This window comes from Umbelopsis ramanniana, assembly GCF_025399195.1.
Source record: "Umbelopsis ramanniana AG unplaced genomic scaffold K450scaffold_39, whole genome shotgun sequence".
NCBI lineage: Eukaryota > Fungi > Mucoromycota > Umbelopsidomycetes > Umbelopsidales > Umbelopsidaceae > Umbelopsis > Umbelopsis ramanniana.
This window is the reverse complement of record NW_026252125.1, coordinates 136,431-155,323: the sequence shown is the minus strand read 5'-3', so window position 1 is coordinate 155,323 and position 18,893 is coordinate 136,431. Positions and strand designations below refer to the sequence as shown.

The 18,893-nt window shown below is 44.7% G+C and overlaps 8 protein-coding genes across 8 annotated transcripts; 3 read left to right on the top strand and 5 right to left on the bottom strand.

Moving 5' to 3' along the window:
• Positions 1-151: 151 nt before the first annotated feature.
• K450DRAFT_247615 (uncharacterized protein) lies at positions 152-1,205 on the bottom strand. Its single transcript, XM_051590093.1, has 3 exons — positions 717-1,205; positions 608-652; positions 152-529 (listed from the first exon to the last, which is right to left on the bottom strand). The coding sequence occupies exons 1-3, from the start codon at positions 1,014-1,016 to the stop codon at positions 407-409; spliced, it is 468 nt and encodes a 155-aa protein (XP_051443384.1). The 5' UTR covers positions 1,017-1,205; the 3' UTR covers positions 152-406.
• On the top strand, positions 1,136-2,640 carry K450DRAFT_247611 (uncharacterized protein). The gene is made up of 3 exons (XM_051590092.1): positions 1,136-1,445; positions 1,525-1,730; positions 1,800-2,640. The coding sequence occupies exons 1-3, from the start codon at positions 1,254-1,256 to the stop codon at positions 2,473-2,475; spliced, it is 1,074 nt and encodes a 357-aa protein (XP_051443383.1). The 5' UTR covers positions 1,136-1,253; the 3' UTR covers positions 2,476-2,640.
• Positions 2,635-6,617, bottom strand: K450DRAFT_247604 (uncharacterized protein). The gene is made up of 12 exons (XM_051590091.1): positions 6,473-6,617; positions 6,274-6,416; positions 6,112-6,197; positions 5,890-6,027; positions 5,489-5,825; positions 5,155-5,393; positions 4,766-5,067; positions 3,788-4,650; positions 3,390-3,719; positions 3,201-3,306; positions 3,083-3,116; positions 2,635-2,998 (listed from the first exon to the last, which is right to left on the bottom strand). Exons 1-12 carry the CDS (start codon positions 6,589-6,591, stop codon positions 2,795-2,797), a joined length of 2,901 nt encoding a protein of 966 aa, XP_051443382.1. The 5' UTR covers positions 6,592-6,617; the 3' UTR covers positions 2,635-2,794.
• A 682-nt stretch (positions 6,618-7,299) lies between these two features.
• On the top strand, positions 7,300-8,942 carry K450DRAFT_247600 (uncharacterized protein). Its single transcript, XM_051590090.1, has one exon. It carries the CDS (start codon positions 7,354-7,356, stop codon positions 8,650-8,652), a length of 1,299 nt encoding a protein of 432 aa, XP_051443381.1. The 5' UTR covers positions 7,300-7,353; the 3' UTR covers positions 8,653-8,942.
• Positions 8,943-10,941: 1,999 nt separating this feature from the next.
• Positions 10,942-12,579, top strand: K450DRAFT_247598 (uncharacterized protein). Its single transcript, XM_051590089.1, has one exon. It carries the CDS (start codon positions 10,962-10,964, stop codon positions 12,243-12,245), a length of 1,284 nt encoding a protein of 427 aa, XP_051443380.1. The 5' UTR covers positions 10,942-10,961; the 3' UTR covers positions 12,246-12,579.
• Positions 12,580-16,560, bottom strand: K450DRAFT_247591 (uncharacterized protein). The gene is made up of 6 exons (XM_051590088.1): positions 16,160-16,560; positions 15,843-16,040; positions 14,232-15,773; positions 13,584-14,062; positions 13,270-13,510; positions 12,580-13,207 (listed from the first exon to the last, which is right to left on the bottom strand). The coding sequence occupies exons 1-6, from the start codon at positions 16,451-16,453 to the stop codon at positions 12,914-12,916; spliced, it is 3,048 nt and encodes a 1,015-aa protein (XP_051443379.1). The 5' UTR covers positions 16,454-16,560; the 3' UTR covers positions 12,580-12,913.
• On the bottom strand, positions 16,312-17,801 carry K450DRAFT_83165 (uncharacterized protein). The gene is made up of 4 exons (XM_051593837.1): positions 17,415-17,801; positions 17,221-17,330; positions 17,035-17,132; positions 16,312-16,956 (listed from the first exon to the last, which is right to left on the bottom strand). The coding sequence occupies exons 1-4, from the start codon at positions 17,636-17,638 to the stop codon at positions 16,501-16,503; spliced, it is 888 nt and encodes a 295-aa protein (XP_051443378.1). The 5' UTR covers positions 17,639-17,801; the 3' UTR covers positions 16,312-16,500.
• K450DRAFT_247576 (uncharacterized protein) lies at positions 17,578-18,788 on the bottom strand. The gene is made up of 2 exons (XM_051590087.1): positions 18,379-18,788; positions 17,578-18,303 (listed from the first exon to the last, which is right to left on the bottom strand). The coding sequence occupies exons 1-2, from the start codon at positions 18,452-18,454 to the stop codon at positions 17,966-17,968; spliced, it is 414 nt and encodes a 137-aa protein (XP_051443377.1). The 5' UTR covers positions 18,455-18,788; the 3' UTR covers positions 17,578-17,965.
• Positions 18,789-18,893: the final 105 nt, after the last annotated feature.

Here is an 18,893-nt window from a genome sequence, read left to right as displayed (position 1 = left end):
GCCGACATTGCCCTAACCCAAATTTTTTCTTGGCTGCTCGGTGGCAGGTTTTGCCGTTTGAAATGCAACAGCTTTGAGGAAATCCCACTTTGACACTCTCTCTACATCCATTCAAATCCATTATGTTAAACACTGAATTGAATGCAATCACTTGTGTGCTTCAATGGCGCCATTATATACCACAAGGCAACGATGACAGCAAATATTATTCAAAAGTACATTTTGTCATAATGACTGACAGTCTAGTTTGGAGACGTTGCCGAAGTTATACAGTTGACTAATTACAATGATGAATTAGTTTAATGTGTCCACGATATTTCATATCGGGAGTTGGTATACAATTTCCACCGCGCAGCAGGTGCGACAATGTTTTTCTTTGGAATATGTCAAACTTTCACACAGGGTATCATCTGAAGAGGGAGCGTAAAAATCCGGACCTCTTACTTCGACGCTTGTAATGATCGATGTAGTGTATTTGCCGCTTATTCAATGCACCCCTTCTATACTTCCTGACATGAGCGATAGCATCCTGCAGTCCGTGCGTTAGACGTCAAAAAGTCCGCATATAGAAAATTCGATCATGCTCATTAAATTACTGCGAACTTACCAATGGATCCATTCCGTTCTCAATCAAGGAGATAGTGACCAGAACCTAATGATAAAATAACAGAATGAATATTGGATTTTTCCAAATAGAGAAGTTAATTAAAACTTACTGGAGCTCGTCCAATACCAGATACGCAATGCACACCGATAACGTCTCTACTCTCATTTGTCAGCTGAAGCCACTTATCCACTGCAGGTTGGTCTGGCACTCCGCCGTCTTGAAATTTGATCTCGTCGTGGACGGTGATGCCCTCGGATTCCAGTTTTTCGGCGTCGTAGGTATTGTCAGCATCACAGATGCGAACGACATGAGTGACATTTTGTTGTTTGAAGATTTCGAGGTATTTGGGTAAGGTAGCTTCGGTGGGGCAGTCTATAATCAAGTATCTGTTTTGAATTATAGAGTACATGAATGGAAAGTAATAGCCTTTGGTGGTTGGAGAAGATAGAGTTTGTTGGCTCGCAGCACGTGATACAAGAAAAATGGGGATACTTTAAAAGCCTGGCTGCGCAGGAGAGAAAGGTCTGGTTATGGCTAGAGAAGCCAAGTTGGTACGACTTCGCAGCACCTTCAAGCTTTGTAACGCGTAGTAAAAGCAAAGGAGTCAAGTCTTTTAAATAGTCTCCACTCCTGTGGCCGCTCAAAAATGTCTGAAGCTGAACACCCCAATATGCTCTTGCCTCCTGGAAAAATTATCTCTCACACTAATTGCACCATTCCGAACAATGCTGCTCGACCATTATCCGTCATGGTTCTCGGAAAGCCAGGGGAAGGCAAAAGCAGTCTTCTAAATGGCATACTGGGAGAACAAGCTTTTCAAGCCAAACTCTCTGTTGCTGTAAGTTGGAACTGCCTTTCGGAGCTGTGAAATACTGGGGGTACTGACGTTATTTTCCCTCCACAAATTGGTTTTATAGCAAGAAGTAACTAAACATGTTAGCTGTAAAGAAGGCTTTTGGCTTGGAGGAGAAACAGATATTCCAATACGATGCATCGATACCCCTCCAATATCAGGACGACTAGACGATACGAGCAGAATATCAAAAGAATGCGAACGAATGCTCGAGATGACTTTGCCTGGTATCGATGCCTTTTTAGTCGTCATTAAAATGACTCGCTACCGGTAAGCAGAAGAGCATTGCATTTTTTGCAAAAAAGCTTCTTTCATATCTAACCTCACGATTTTGTTTAGATTTGATGCCAGTCTTGAATCTACGTTACGAGTATATGAATCCATGTTCTCTCGAAGGTTCTGGGAAAATGTCATCCTCGTGTTTAGTCACGCCGATCTCGAGAGCGTTTTTGATTCAGATGATGAACCACCACCGGGAGAAGCGTATGCCAAATCTATTGCTACAGCATTTAATTTACCACATCCGATACCATATTGCTATGCGTCAATTGGTCGGAACCGAGGCCGTCGCTTAGCCGCGGACACTCGAACCATGGACGACATGAGAAAGCAAACCCAGGCTGATTACATGGATACACTTTTGGAGTTGATCCAGAGTCATGAACAAATGCCTTATACCCCGTCGCATTTCCATGATTATGTCCAAATCCACGGCGGCCTGCCTCTGGATTATACCGCCAGCGTTGTACTACCTCGTGCTCAGCAAGCTGAAAGGCTGATCATGAACCGAAAAGACTCTCTTACGTCTCCACGCTTACTACATACTTATTCCAACCCTCACGAACAGCGAAGCGCCTCACTATCCCACTTACCTGATTATTCGCGATCCAATCGAGAGCCTCCCATGATGCGTCGAGATGCTGCCAAACGAGGACGACCACCATCTACGTATTCATGGGCCAGTTCAAAAAATGATTTACCACCGTCTGATGAATCCAAATGCATAATTTCATAATACCCCCCCTCCTTCCACCTTACAATTCTTGAACTTATCATCACCGAAATTCTATTTGTACTCTAGTTCCATAATTATGTATCATAAAATAATGCCAACCGAAATATGACTATGGAATGGATGGGACTAAAAAAAAAAAATATGGGGAAGTTTGTCTCTTTACCATATGGATGGTGTCGGGTACTTCCGACCAGCGAAAGGACCTGGGGGCGAAGGTGGAACAGAGTAATGAAGGAAAGGAAAGCGTTACATGAGATGAAAATGTATACGTGAAGGGAAGGGGGGAATATTGAGCACAAAATAGTTAGCTATAAATGATTTATATGTAATCACCACCAGCTCGTGGAGGAATAGCTGGAGGGACGATAGCACGTCTTCGATCATCGGATGAGGCTGCCCGACGATGGCCTTCTACGGAGGCAGTAGAGACGGCAGGGCTAGAAGTCTTTGGCGGTTCTTCTTCAAGCGATGATCGGTTAAACAGTACATACATATGGTTGAGAATGAATTCGATGACGGCATTCTTAAAGTTCATTTCGAGTAGATCTCGGTTCTGATCAATGTCTCTCATCAAAGTTGGGCCAAACACCACTGCAATGTTTTTAGCCGTCATGAGGTTATCCGCACTATTTTGTCGCACTCTGAAGAGACACGAGAAGAGATTACGAAGCGTGGTTAGTTATAAAGTCGTGGCGTGGAAGCTGGGAATACACAATGGTACTTACTTATCCAAGTGAAGCATCAAATACTTGAGAGTATTGTAATTTTCAGCAGGAAGTTGTTGGACGAGTTGATAAAAGGTTTGGATTTGATCATCCCGAGCCTTATTAGCTGAAAAAAAAAAATGTTGAAATGAGGTGAGTGAATTGCCACAAGTGTTGGGTTGTCTCGTTCGCCCCTTGACTTCAACTTACTGATAGCGTCAATGAACTTGTTGTGAAGTTCATAGGTAAGAAGTGGATTAGGTAGCTCGCGGAAATACGTCTTCAAGACACTGGTAATGGCGCATATATCATTGAATTGATCATCGTCGGTCAGATCGATAGCATCGCCTTGGTCAAAAGCCTGTTGGATGAATCTCATCTGGCTAGCACCACCTGATTTACGATAAATGCCTTCGAAATCCAGTCCACGCTTTTCAACTGCTTCCACACATTGTTTAACCAGAAGGGGGAGCGACCCACCATCGGATCGAACTTGGTTAGCAAGCTCATTGCCAAACATGGATTGTGCCTTATCGCTCGCTAAATAGGAATAATACATAGTTAATATACCATAGCCCTCGTCCAATCCACCAACAACTCTTACTTACCATCACTTCCTTGTTGCTCCGAGAAAAGTTTGCGATTGCATTTGTTGGGAAGATGAGGCAAACATTTCTGATGAATAATGGATCCACAAGCTTGACACTTGAGTTCATTTCGTCCCCAAATCTTATCTCCGCAAATTTCGCACTTGACCGGTCGTAGGAAAGACGCTTGAACAAGTTCATGCTGTCCTTGATATTGGGTAAAGAGCTGAACAGAAGACTCGCTATTGGGCGGAGGGGATCCCATGGTACGCTTGTCTCGTCGAATACCGGACGATTCCGAGATGGAAGGGGTTGGCATGGGTGGGCCCATAAGTGTATTGTTGTCGCTGCCATACGAGGAAGGCTCGCCATTCATCAGAGGAGGTGAACGGCCTTTTGGATGACTGCCCGCAGTAGTATTACCGAGTTTGCCAAATCGATTGCCTCCCTTGTTTTTTCGAAAGTTGAATTTGCGAGGTGCTTGTGTGCCATTGAAACTATCTCGTTGTGCGACCTTTTTAACCGTAGTCTGATTAGTGGCAAGTTCATTCGATGATCGGTTGGACGTCAAACTGTCTTGATGCTGATGGTGAGGGTTATGCTTGGAAGGTGGAGATAGCGTGGGGTTGAGGAATGCCGTTCCAGCCATGACCGCAGCAGCTTCACGTTCTCGCTCCGTCACTCTCCGAGATAAGTCGTTGTTCAAGTCGGTCAATTCGGCCATCTTGAGGTTCAGCATGACGGTTTCATGAATAACCTCATCCCTCAATTTCGTGTGTTTTTCAATGTCATTCTTGACCATCTCTCTTTCCAGCTGAAGCGATTTAATTTCCTGTTGTAATGCTTGTTGGTGGTGTTCGAGGTGTACGGAAGGGCTGATGTAGCTAGATTCACCAATTTTTTTTTTTTTTTTGTGTAAAAAGGGAGAATAGATTCATTAGGTTGATTGGTCTGCTGTTGAGTCTTGCTTGGTTCATAAGACGCTACACATTTGCTTACCTGGAAAGACCTGTTTGATATTTTTCTGAAAGCTCTGAAATTTCTCGAGACAGAGACTCCCTGACAGTGCGCAATTGCTTGCAAGTAATATCCAATTCATTGCGAGTCAAACCCAAGTTACTGATTTCCTCTCTAGAAACCCGAACATATTCAGTCTTGCCATTGGCATCGGCATCCTGCAAAGCTTTAAGTTGAGCCATGGCTTTTCTAGAGGATTCTTCGGCGGATTGCCTAGCCGACACTTCATATGCAAACTCCTCCTTAGCCAAGTTGAATTCATTCAAGGCATTTCGGCTGACGGACTGAGGTTAAAGGTAGTTCCATAAGATTGATTGGTCAGCTCAAATGGGACAGGCGGCATAAAACAACTACACAATGAGCGTATCTACCTTGATTTTTGAAAAGTTGGTCTCCACTTCTCGTAAGCGAGTCAAGGTGGCTCGTAACTGTTTTTTAAGGTTTTCAACATAAGCTTCATCATGCTTCGTTCCATCCAGCGTTAGTTGCTCTAACGTATCGTCCTCTAAAGAATGATAAAACGAAGTAGGCGGTGAAGACGAGGGCGGTGATTCATCGTTCCCATTAGGGTTGTCCAGCAATGTGTTGAGCTCAGATAATCGTTGTGACTCTGTTAGCCAAAGCAGAGCCCGTTAAAAAAGATATATAGGATAAATTTAAACCAGCAGTGTTTCAAGCACCGATGTGCAATTTAAAAATATTTACCTAGCGACATACGGGACCTAATCTTAGAGGTAGTGACCCCTTTAGATGCGTCGGAATATGAGTTTAGGATGGAGCTTGCCGAGGCTTGGCGTGAGGCAGCAAGGTCTTCTGGTCTGTCAAGGAAGCCAAGCTTAGGTCTTTGCGAAAGCTGATCCACCGATTCACTTCGATTACGCCCGCCTTCTCGTACTACGTTCAAATCGCTTCTGTTTGGAACGTCCATAGATTCTCCTCTTCGGCCGTTATAGTCCCGTCGATCAGGGCTCGGTGACTGTAGATAATCATTAATTAATTGTGAGTCCAGAAGCTGGGTAATTGGAACAGGTCGATTCGATGACTGTGCTGGCGGGCATTAGTACAACTTCGCTTGCACCATGGGATGCGAGTGTGAGAACACTTACGTGCGAAGGGGGGTTGGGAATCTGTGGCAATTGTTTGTTCATTGCATATTCCGCCGAAGTGGTTTTGCGAGACTTGTCTTCCTTTCGTTTCAATTTGAGTTGTTTGCGTATTTCATGACAAGCTGTACAGAAAATACCCTGGGAAAAATAAGGAACACAGAAATGGAGTTAAGAAATGCATCGAATGCAAGGAGGTTTCTGCAGTGGAAAGGGTAACCTCACCTTGCTGGTCTGAGTGAACACCAGGTCTTCAATCTTGTTACCGCATTGTACGCAGCGGAAACAATCAGCATGATAAGCCTCTTCGCCTGCAAAACAAGAAAAGTGGACCATTAGAGCTCGGAAGGTGTTCTAGAAAGAGACAGTGGGGGTTGATCTACTTACCAGTCATGATGGCTTCATCACGAATGGTCTGGTGGCATACATGACAGTTGTAAGAACAGTTTTCGCATACAGGACTGCCGTCAAAGAGTAGTAAGAGGTTGGAGTCGCATTCAACTTGGGCATGACATTTTGCACAACGGAAGCTGCGAAGAGAAGTTATTAAACTGGTAGTCAATTGTAGCAAAGTTCACGGACATACCATTCAAAATGCCAAATGCCTTCTCCAAATTGAACGACGGACCCTTCTTCAATTAGACGATGGCAGCCAACGCAATAAGGGTCCTCTTGAGGCTCTTCCTCGTCATATGAAGAATTCATAAGGAAGGATTATAACGTTATGTGTGTGCAACTTGTACACCGGCTGCTTTTCAACTCTTTTTTTTTTTTTTTAGGGTGTCGACCCGCTCACTGTCTTAAAAATGGCCCCCAGCCAATCAGATGCACTGACCAGTGACCAGCCTAAAGCAACGTCGGTTACTGTTTCAAAAAAATATAAATTACATCCTTAACGCGCTAAGCACCCTGCGGTATCAAGCGGTTTGATGTGCAAACAAATGTTCTTTCAAAGTAAATAACCTCATAAACAAATATAATAAACAGACGGTCAATAAGCAATAAAAAGCATACACATTGTTACCATGGAGTATTCCATATTTGAGGAAGGTGGATGAGCTCATAGCTTGCATCCGCGTGAGCATCATTCGAAAAAAAAACGACTATGTTCTTGGAATGGATTAGTGTGGTAATACGGCTATGACGGACTTCTTTGATTGAGGATCCCATGCTATTGGCTAGCAGCAAACCATGGATATCACGAAAGCAGCGCTTGCTTCTATCACCGGCAAGCGAGCAAGAACCCAGCGCTTTGGATGCACAATCCATTTGCCGCCCGCTATATATTGCAAAGTGGCAGAAATGGGCCTGATCTGGAGCATATGGAGGCGTTCTTGTTAAACCCAGTATTGGCATTCTAGTGAAAGATCCACGTTGTTGTTAAATCGTTCATTTAATTATTTTTTGGATTTATTTCATTATGTACTAGTGGGCCTTCCTTCTTTCTATCTTTCTTTCGTTTCCTACATGTCCTATTCATCTAACACGGTGTATTATGCAATGATGGTAGCTATTGCTACTATCGTGTTATGTACCATCGCTGCTTTTCAATGGGAGTTTGGCGAATCAGCGTACGTCTACAAACACACTCAAGCGAAAAAGATCGACCTTCAAGGCGAAAAGTTCATTGCCTATTTACCACATTCTGGTCTATCAAACCAACGCAACGAACTTGAAAACGCATTGCTGTTAGCAGGCTATCTCAACCGCACCCTAATATTACCTCCGGCTTTTCTTGGACACATAGGTGGCTGGCAATCCAACGACCACCTGTTCGAGTACATGGATACTATGACCAAACCTCAACCTTGGTGGAATCGATGCAAAGATAAACTTGGTCTGGCCGACGGGCCTTGTCATGCCAAGAGCGGGTACGCTTCAGTACCTTGGGAATACCTTCATTCTTCCATTTTTGAGCTGGACATACCCATGCGAAGTATCCGGCATATCTCACTTGACAAAATCAAGGCCATGTTGACACTAAGTGACGACGAAGTTCACATTCAACACGACACGAGCTTGTATACTTGGTTTCTATGCGATATACCCAACGAGCAATGTCCAACGCTAGATCCTACGATATTCGAAACAGGCGGTCGACGTAGTTATGATGAGCAATGGAATATCGAAGATCTCAGAAGAATTGAAAAGCCGCTGATCCAGTTGCAAGGAATATTTGGTACAGACCGAGTCGGTGTTAGTCAAAAACAGCATTTAGAACTACGCAACAAGATTCGCGAGGCGTTGGTGTATCGCAATCCCACGTTGGAAAAAGTGACAGACACGATTACTGAGCGCTTAGGCGGCAAGCAGCAGTTTCTATCTATTCATGTTCGCATGGGAAATCGACAATTCTTGGGACCTTTGCACAAGCATATTGAAGAGCAAATAGCATTTTTAGAAACGGCCCAGCAGCGGGGTCCCGGGAATTCCACTTTCTGCGAGCCTGATGACTTTCAAATTTATGTGGCAACCGACGCCAAAGACCCACGCAAAAGTCCTGAGCTCGTTCCTGTTTTTGAGCGCTTTCCATGTGCAAAAGTGCTAGGCGACTACAAAGACTTACTGCCATCCTTGGAAAGCGACGACGCTGGAGTCACACTGTTCCAACCACCTCAGCAATCGATTGTTAATTTCCTTATACCCGTCATTGATGCCATGGTGGCCGGACACGCTAAAGATTTTATGGGAAATCCTAGTTCAACCTATTCGACTTACATTGAGCAACTTCAGTTAGCATATAGCCAAACTAATTCAATAGCATAGACGTGAGGATGGAATGTTATTAGCGTATTCTATCCTCACCCATTAACCTCATTTGTATAAACCACCCAATCCCCCTTGTCCAACCTAATTAAAAAGAGCTTTAGTTCCATGTTGCAATATGACAGAAATGATGGTTGTTTTTTTGGCCTCGTCTCTATCATAACTTCCATGCTTTCTATTTGTCAGTCGGTTATTGGAAGAAATTTTTTTTGCGAAGTTCGTACCTGAATTTAATGGTTTGAAACGCCGTCCAACGCCCGAGTCGAATGTGGTTGGAGGGTTTTTTTTGGGGGGAAACGCACTCAGTGTCGGCCGTGCTTAATACTATTCGATCGAACGAACTGGGAGAATGGACAGGAATAAGTATTCGAACTGTTCTGGTAACTGATGCACAGACATGCCTTCCCCATTAATTTAAGACTCAGGGGCCGAGAGATAGGAATGTCTCCAGTCACTGCTAGCGAGATGAACGTTTAACGGCAGAATAGTGACGGATTTAAGTAAGGAGGACATTGTACTTGAGTGGCCGTCTCTTTTATGGTAGATTCCGCCATAGAGGTAGTACAGGACGCTCTCCTTTCGCTTCCGAAATAGGGTTTTTAAGGCGAGCTGAAAGAATGCGCATGCTAAGAATCATTGTGGCGTCACGGCGTCGACTAAAAGCCAAGAGGTTGACGAATAGCTTGCCCTCGCATTTCGATGTATGTACGCATAATGACTATTTAATATGGACAGAAGCAATTGGTATCATTAGGCCGTCCAGCTGTGAGGCGTAAATCATTACATTTCCGAGCGCGAAGGACTGTTCTTGAAATTTATATTTTTGGCATGTCTTGAATGGTTGCGTTGATCTTGCCATGAATCGATCAAAGCGATCTGGTATTGCTGCCAGAGCGGGTTTAACTACGACGTGTCTATTCGGGCGTTATGATAGAGAGGTAGCGAACAGAATGAAGCATTCGATGCTCGCTTTTGTATCGAGGCGGTCTTCCGGAATTTTTAAAGTTGAGGTTGTGGTGTTATGTGTTACCTGGGGCCACGAAGTCAATGTTAGAAGGGTAGAGATGGGCCGCTTCAGGATTAATAACCTTGTGCTAATTTCGACTCAAACCTGGCCATAAATAACTCTTGAAGTATGATCTATTCGAAAAAGAATTCCATGACCGGAGCACTTTGGTATTGGCAACTCGAGTGGGGATGTTCAACCCAATTTTTTTTTTTTGTATGTGAACTCCACTCTCCTTGTGGCGCTGGAAAAACGTGGTTCGTCAAACGGAAGATCCTATCTGGTGTCTTCGTAGTTGTAATAAAATTTCAAAAAATACAGCTCAGAAAAGAGAGTACGAGAGAAATGAAGAGGAGTTAAAATTATTCCACACAACAAGGCAAGAGAGTGAATGAAAATAAACAAACATGCCTCTGGAGAGGATGCCATTTCCTCAAGGCAAATACTTTAAAACAATTCGTGGGATTCAGATTATTCCCGGTGCACGTGCATTTTCTGCTCAATCGTTCACCAGCCAGCCTTGCTGAGGTCGCTATGCACAGGTTGCCAGGAATAGTACCGTACACCACAGAGAACAGGCAGTCCGGCTTCGGCAAAAAATAGCATGCAGGTCTTTCGCCTCGCTGTGGCTGAGCCGTTGAAAGTGGACCGGGAAGAACAGCTTAGCAGCCATATATCCTAAAGTGGCGAGTGATGCTCAGGCTAGGAGGTCTACACAAAAGGGAATGAGCATCTTGATTCTGAGTGTCGCGAACAAAGATCATCTTGGTTGACTACAGCTCTCTTTTTGGATACCTGGTTAAGCTGACTTGATAAAAGTGCGGATAAGCAATGAGCTGTAAAAGGAGTAAACAAGAGAATATCACTATTTTTAGACAAATGGCGTTTTGCCATGGAGCTCATTGGGATGAAAGAGTGATACGATATAGCTGCCCATGCTATGGTGTGTAACCGAATTGAATGCCAATATTCTCTGTGATGCCTTCCTATTCATTGTACCAGGATCGAGTCCTTTGGGGTACAAAGGCGTGTGCTTAGTGATAGGCCGATTAATTTTGGGGGGAGGGTGGAAGTGAAGAGCAGGCGGTTCGCTTCGGGGGAGGGAAGATTTTGCGTTTCAACACCATGATCAAAACAGCCAATTCCTACTTTTGTCCTGGCAAAACAGATGGCTAAAATTGAGTTTCAGTGGATCCAAACGCTTTTTAAAAAAAATCTTTGATCCTGGCTTCATAGCAAGCTCCCCTTCCTTCTGTCTGCTTCTTCTTCTATTGTTCTGAAAAACCGCTCTGATCACCAACCAATGTTCATGTCTTGGTCGTCCAACACTGTTCGCAACATGATGATGTTAGCAACCGCCACTATCTTCCTGCTCTCCATGAGTGCTTTCTTATGGGACTCTACAGTTTCAGTAACGGTATACAAATATAATCCAAGCTTAAAGATTGACCATAACGGCGAGCAGTTTCTCTCTTATTTACCGCACTCTGGCTTATCCAACCAACGAACCGAGCTCGAAAACGCATTGCTTTTAGCAAGTTATCTCAACCGTACCTTGATTTTACCTCCAGCATTTCTTGGACACATCAGAGGGTGGCAGCCAAAAGACAATCTGTTCAACTATCTGGAATCCCTTACAAAACCTCAACCTTGGTGGAATCGATGCAGTGATAAACTCGGTTTGGCAGACGGGCCTTGCCATACTAAGGATACCTACGCAACTGTTCCATGGGAATTTCTTCATTCTTCTATCAACGACATAGGCGTGCCTGTACGAAGTATCCGACAAATCTCGCTCGCTAAAACCAAGGCCATGTTGACCCTCACGGACGACGAAGTCTATGTCCATCACGATAACACCATGTACAGCTGGCGACTATGTGATAAACCCAAAGAGCAGTGCCCAGAGTTGAACGCTGGCACTGGCCATGTCTACGAGCAACAGTGGACGATTGAAGACTTGCAAGCCATTGACAAACCTCTTCTCCATCTGCAAGGAATATTTGGTACAGGACGAGTGAGCGTCAGCCGACCTGAGCACCTGGCACTGCGCACTAAGATTCGACAATCCCTAATATACCGCAACTTAGCCATGGGACAAGTAACAGATAACATAGCCAAACAATTAGGTGGCAAGCAACGCTATTTTTCCATCCACGTCCGTATGGGAGACCATCAATTTCTCGGTGGTTTGCAAAAACATCTTGACGAACAGATTGCGTTTTTGGAAAAATCCCTTGTGGACGCTGGGAACCCAACCACTTCCAGTTGTGAGACGGAAGAATACAAGATTTATGTGGCCACAGACGCCAAAGATCCCAGAATAAGTCCAGAGTTAGCCCCAATCTTTTCACGCTTCCCATGCGCAAAAGTACTAGGAGATTACATCGACTTGCTGTCCCCACTGGACGCTGAAGTGGACACGTTTCAACCCCCTCAAAAAACCATTATCCGATTTCTCATACCCATCATTGACGCTATGGTTGCTGGCAACGCAAAGAATTTCATGGGAACGCCTGGTTCGACGTTCTCGGCTTATATCCGGCGTCTCCATTCCGCTTATGCTCCTAGCAAATACCAACCATGAAAATTATAGATCGGCCCAGTAGACTACTGCGGCTGTAATTGACTTGGCTGTAATCCTCATGTGTACAAAGACTTTTTTCTCTTGATTATCTTTTTCTCTGCTTCCATGTAAAATGTAGATTGTACTCAAAGTGCTATTAATGACAACCCTATGCTCAATACACCACATTGTGTTTCATAATTATATTTATATTTTAATTGGGCCATGGCTATTTTGGGTGAAGCAACACAGCAAAGGAACTGGGGTATTTGTTTTGATTTTTCTTTCTTTTGCTCTTTAATTTGGTTTTAGAATGAGTTCAAATTTTTGATTTTCCTATCCTTATCTCTCTTCTGAGGGTGGGTGACAAAAGGGAGTGGAAAGATTTTTTTGTATGTTTTGAAAAGAAGTGTGCGGGATAAAGGTGTAGAGAGAATAAAGGAGGAAAAACATCAACCAAGAAGAACAGAAAAACCAAACATACACTCTTTTGACTTGGTTGACAAAAAACATCTTCCCTTGTCTCGAAAAAAAAAAAAAAACTCTATTATGCGTAAAATGTATCTCAAACAAGTGGGAAGGTGCAAATGACGGCGGATGAGGGGATTTTTGGGTGGGTTTTTTAAGAAGAAAAAAAAAAAAAGGCGTGAACAAAATAACAGGTCGAAAATGTTACAAACCAAAGAGTTTTAGTTGTCCATAAACTCCTTGGGATCGAATCCAGCGGCGGTGATAAGCTGTGGGACGTATTTGGGAGCAAGAGGCACATCGATTCTCAAATCTTCATAGATCTCGTCCATGAATTGTTGGATACCCTTTCGGAAGTCATCCTTGCTAATCAATTCGCGCTCTTGGGCACCGCTGAAAACTTCCTTGACCAGTTCAACATCCTCAGCCTTGGACTCTACAACACCCATACCGTATTGCACCCACTGAGGATGATATTCGTTGCTTCCCAGATCTTTGATACATTCATAGAGTTCCTGTGTAAAGGCGGTTAATAGGGGCAGCAAATGACAAAACCACTTTAGCCGGGGTTGCTTACATTTTTATCCTTGATACCATAGAATTCCTCAAACATGTTTTTGATCTTTCGCTTGGCGTCATCTTCAGACATCTTTGGAGCGGCAGCATCATTAGCAGTAGCAGCAGCAGGCTCACTAGGGGTCTGAGCAACAGGGCTAGATACGATATCACCACTGGCAGTTGCTCCACGGGGCAAAAGTTGAAGTCGCTTGCGTTCCAGAGGAGCCTTTTCGTCTTCATGGCCTTCACCACCCAATGCACTAAGGAACGGGTATTTTAAAAATACACATCAGTCATGAACGACAACAAAAACCACTGGTCAAAAGCCCTTACCTGAACATGTTGGCAGTTCCAATAGAGTCAGAGCTGGCGGAAGCACTGGCCTTTTCCTCAGAAACGACCTTCTTTTCACCACTCTTGGAACCTTGTCGGTTAACCGCCGACAAGCTGGCAAATGGACTGCTTCCAGGACCCAAAACACCGTTGCGTGACTTGCTACGTTCAATCTTGCCAAAATTGGCCAAATCGCCAGCCTTGCGGGCAGGGCCAGTGGGACTGGCATTGCCAACTGTACTCCAGCCATCAGGGCCAACGCTGGAGGAGCTACCTTCACGTTGCATTTCCTTGCCACGATGAGAGCTGGCACGAGACATAGGGTTTCCACGGGATGATGGAGTGCGCTTCATAGCCTCCTTCTCTTCGCGCTCCTTGGCCTTGGCAGCTTCCTCATGGATCTGAGCAATTGTAGCTGGGCCACTTGGGCCTTGGCCTTGTCGCAATGTCCACTTGCTCTTTCGTAGATCGATAACATCCTAAAGGCAAGCAAAGTGTAAGTGACGAGCAAAAGAAGATGAGATGGGAGGGGTTTTTAAAGTAAAAGGATAGAATGTGCATGTATACATATATAAACAGGCGCATACAATCAAAGGTATGCTGTCCATAAATTAAAAATATTCAAAAAGAAAACTTCGCTAAGCTTACCTGGATCATAAATCGAATACGGGAACTGAGCTTATCGTTGGCTTGGAGTTCCTTGATACGTTCAAAGTAGATATCCATCCATCCCTTGGCCTTTGGATGATCCAAATCCTTACCAACCGTCGTCATCAATTTGCAGAGTGACTCAGTTTCCTCTTCTTCAGGATCGCTGACATTGCTGAGGAGTTTCTTGATACACTCGTGCATAATACGCTCCGTCAACATTTGCAACTTGAAAAGTTCACCAATCAATCGAATCAAACCAAGACCTTGACGCTTAGCCTTGACAGCAGCGTAATATTCATCAGAAAGCACACCTGAATTGGTATCAGGCATTTCAGGCAACTTGCCCTTCCAACCACGTTCGAAATCCTCTTGACAACGATTGAGAAGATACTTTCGGAACAAGTTGCTTCCAGTAACATATTGACCCTTGTTGTCCTTGACGCTTTCGTCCCGAATTTCCGAAGAAATGTTATCGAGCATCATGCGGCAAAGTTGTGCCCACATAGAAGCAAATTGAGATTCATCGGTGGCCTTTTCAAAAACAAGTTGAATGACCACACGAAGCGTCTTGCCATCGCTTTCCTTGGCGGATTGGTTGGCATATTCCAAAATTTGTTTGGAGATCGAATCGAATTTCTCTAATGTCAATTTGTTCAACAATGACTTGACCTTACGAATGACAATATCTTCAGGAATGATTTCAGCTTCCAAAGCAGCAGAGGCAGCAGTGTTGGCCTGGTCATCAAGTGTAGTGGGAACCCATCGGTTTTCGGATTTTTCCAGAGGAACGACTTGATCCAAAGGAATGGTAGGGCCACCCGGTTGTTCTCTAGGAGGATGACGACCCTTACCACCACGACCGCTACGACTGCGACCACCGTGAGAACCGTCCCGTTGCATACCACCAGGCGATCCAGGAGCAGGCAAAGCATGACTTCCACTGCCTTGACGAGGAGCCAAAGAACGGCCACCAGCAAACTTGCCCATTTCGAACTTGCCATCCTTGCCCATTGGGGAACCAGGGGTGCGAGGACCACGTCCTCGTTCTGAGGTTTGACGGCGTTGCATACCCGGTCTTGAGCCACGATCATTGGATTCATCAATGCCAACATTTTCAAAGGCAGAGAGATCTTCGGCGGTATCGGTACAAAGCAAAGCAAATTGCATCAAGAAAGCAACATCGTATTGTTGCACACCAGGCTTGGATTGAACAGGAGGTTGAACTTCCTCAGGATAGGTAACGGTGGTAGGATCCACGGTACGTGAGATGAGGGAAGGAACCTTGGACTTGGGGGGTTCAACAGCACTGACAGGGGTAGGCATTGCTTGAGCAACATGGGGAGGAATAGCACTGAGATCAAGACGACCAGGGCCACGGGAAGATTTGGCAGCAGCAATGGCAGCGATGCGCTCCTCTTGCTTCTTGTCAGCCTCTTCCTTATCTTCGGTGGTGGTGGTTTCAGACGCAGGCTCTTCTACAGCAGCCTTGGCAGCAGCTTCAGATTCAGCAGCCTTGGCAGCATCAGCAGCAGCAGTAGCCTCTTCTTCAGCAGCCTTGGCAAGAGCAGCAGCCTTTTGAGCTTCCTCATGTTCCTTTTGAAGTTTTGCTTCTTCTTCAGCAGCAGCCTTCTTGGCAGCTTCCTCCTTCTCGAGACGTTCCTTTTCTTCACGTTCACGAGCCAAGCGCTCTTCTTCCAGACGTCGTTCCTCTGCTTCTTCCTTAGCTTTTTGCTCAGCAGCCAATCGTTCCTGTTCCTTTTGCTCAGCAGCGACACGTTCACGTTCCACTCGTTCAGCTTCTTCACGCTTTTCGCGTTCTTCTCGCTCAGCTCGATCCTTGGCTTCCTGTGCCTCGCGCTCCTTCTCTTCCTGAGCCTTGCGTTCGGCATCCTCCTTGGCCTTTAATTCAGATTCCTCCTTTTCACGCTTTTCACGCTCCTCGCGTTCCTTAATAGCAGGATCAACAATCTTAATGGCTCGGGATGGAGAACCGGCAGGCTTGACTTCAATCTTCTCCTTCTTTTCCTCTGCCTTGGGAATGACAGGGCTAGCTTCCTTGCGGGATGGGGAGCTAGCAGTAGAAGGTGTATCGGTCTTGACTTGAGCCATGGTTTCAGGATTGATGATAGGAATAGCCTTGCTTCTAGGAGGAGTGCTATGGATGAATGGCTGAGATGGAGAACGTCCCCCTTGTTGACCTTGAACACCCATGTTCGCATAGGGCGATATAGGCATGGTGGGATATGGAGCGTAATAATGGTGAGAATCAAAGCCTTGTTGCATATACTAGGATGACGAAACAGGGTTTAGCAAACAATGTACCTAAACAATCAAATAAAGTGGAACTTACGAATTGATTTGGTATCTGGTTCGACCATTGCTGACCCATAGGAATATTTTGAGCAGCTGCAGACATGGAAGGAGATGGAGCAGATTGTATGTGAGGAGACATTGATTTCTTTTGATGATGAGGTACAAATGGCTGGGAATGTTGCATGTTTGGTGAATGATTCACGCCAGCGTGTTTGTTAGATGGATTGTAGTGATGGCGGCCTTGATAGTGCGAATGACGCTGTTGATAAGGCTGTTGTGGTTGTTGATGAGGAGATGGCACTTGCAAATCTTTGGCTGACGACTGTGAATGGTCTGATTGTACCGAGTCACGACGTTGGGATGTGATAGAAGCAGGGACAGTGGTGGCAACAGGAGGAGTAGCAGTAGCCTAATGGGGAGAAAGGGGGACCCAAGGTCAGAAACAACACATCCCAAGATCGAAAGAACATAACCGATCTAAACTTACTGGCTCTGCTTGAGGTGTCACTGGTGCGTCAGAAACCGATGATCGGCTTGGAGAAGATGGAGCCGGTGTATGATTGATGGAACCAAATTGAATTGGAGCTGAGCAACAACAAAAAAAAAAAAAGGGCATGAATATTTTTTTGGTTGGGGATGTTTTGTTGAAAGTGATCTGTAGAGGGATACTTACAGCCACCGGATGAAGAAGGAGCTCTTGGCAATTGAACCGACGATCTATTGCGACCAGTAGGCGAGGCCGTAGCAGGTGCAGTGGTTGCGGCAGCTAACTGCGGCGAAGATCTAGAAAAGATAAAAAAAAAAACAAGATGGACTAGATTAACAAGAGATCACAAGCACAAGATGCCATGACTGTCCATCACATACGGATTAGAAGACTTCTGCAAAGCAGCTGCAAATGAAGGTTGCTGCTGCGGTTGGGTCTGCTGTTGTTGTTGTTTTACTCCACCATTGACAGGAGCAGGTTGGCCATTCGTGTTCGCTGGAGGATTGGATTTCCTTGCAGCTTGAGCGTAATTGAAAACCGCTTTCTGTTGTGAGGAGGTGGAGGTATTATGGTTGGTGGTATTATCCGATGAAGGTTTACTCATCACTTGTGAACTCAAACGGACATGTATTGAGCTGAACAAAAGTCTCCAACTGTGTGCGTTTGAACCAAACGGATAGTCGGATTAAAAAAAAGAAGGCTGGAACGAGATTTGAATAACTGAAAACTTATTCTTTCCCTTTTCCGTTCTTTTTCGTTTCTTCTTTCTTTTTTACGGTTGTAAAAAAAAGAAGATCAGCAAAGCGAAGTGAGCGACGATAATATTACAAAAAAAAATATTTGTTGGAAAATTTTGGGTAGGTCAAGCCTCGACAGGACAAAAATGTGACGTAAGCGTTCTGTTTCAATAGCGTTGTTTATTTATCCTCCATCAATGCCGTCTTCGTCTTCCAGGTTCTTGATATCCTCCAAGTCTACTAAGAATATCATTGGGTTTTTTCTTTTCTATTCTTCGTTTTCCTAGTCGACTATTGATATCTTTATTAACCCCATGTAAAAGGTAGTAGCGACTGCGCTCACGTGCTCCGCGCTCTTTGACATCCCATTCGCTGGCTAACCGAAGATGGAGATTGTTGACAGTACGGCCCGATTCCATTGTGTAGACTTTCGCTTTACGCAAAAGAGTGTGATTGATATCGCTCGTTGGCTCTAAGAGGAGGTCTTGGATAGCCTCCTTAGCTTGTTCAGCAGAGTCAAACACAGCATTACCTAGTATCCATCATGAATTATTATTTTAAGAAAATAAAATGGGACGGGTTCAACCTTAACCGATATAGCACTTACAACTGGTGTCATTGATCCATTCTATTTTGATGGGCTTTCGATCCCCAAAATATTCTTCAATGTCTTTAGTAGCCATATCATCTACTCCATGTACGTGCACGGCTTCAGCTCGAACTTGCGGTCCTGCTTTACTTGCAGTTTGGTCCTCGTCATCGGGGGTGGTGGATTCCGCTGTTTTCGTGACTGCAGGAGGTTGCTCTGCATTGGCGGGCTCTTCTAATGGAACTGGATCTAGATCCAGATCTATACGCCGATCAAAGTTTTCGTGTCAATTCATGTATAACTGTCTTCTACAATCACGGTAGAGCTGGCTTCACTAACCTACGTCCATGGTAATGACCTCCTCGTGTTCGGTCATTTGTACAGCTATAATACGGTGGGGGGTGGAGAGGGAAAATGAGATACGCTGAAAAATTAAAACAAATGGCCCGAATTAGGATGCTCGCTTTATGTATCGAACAAAGACAAAAATATCCCTCTCTCCAAATATAAAATAACACAGTTCTGCTACCGTC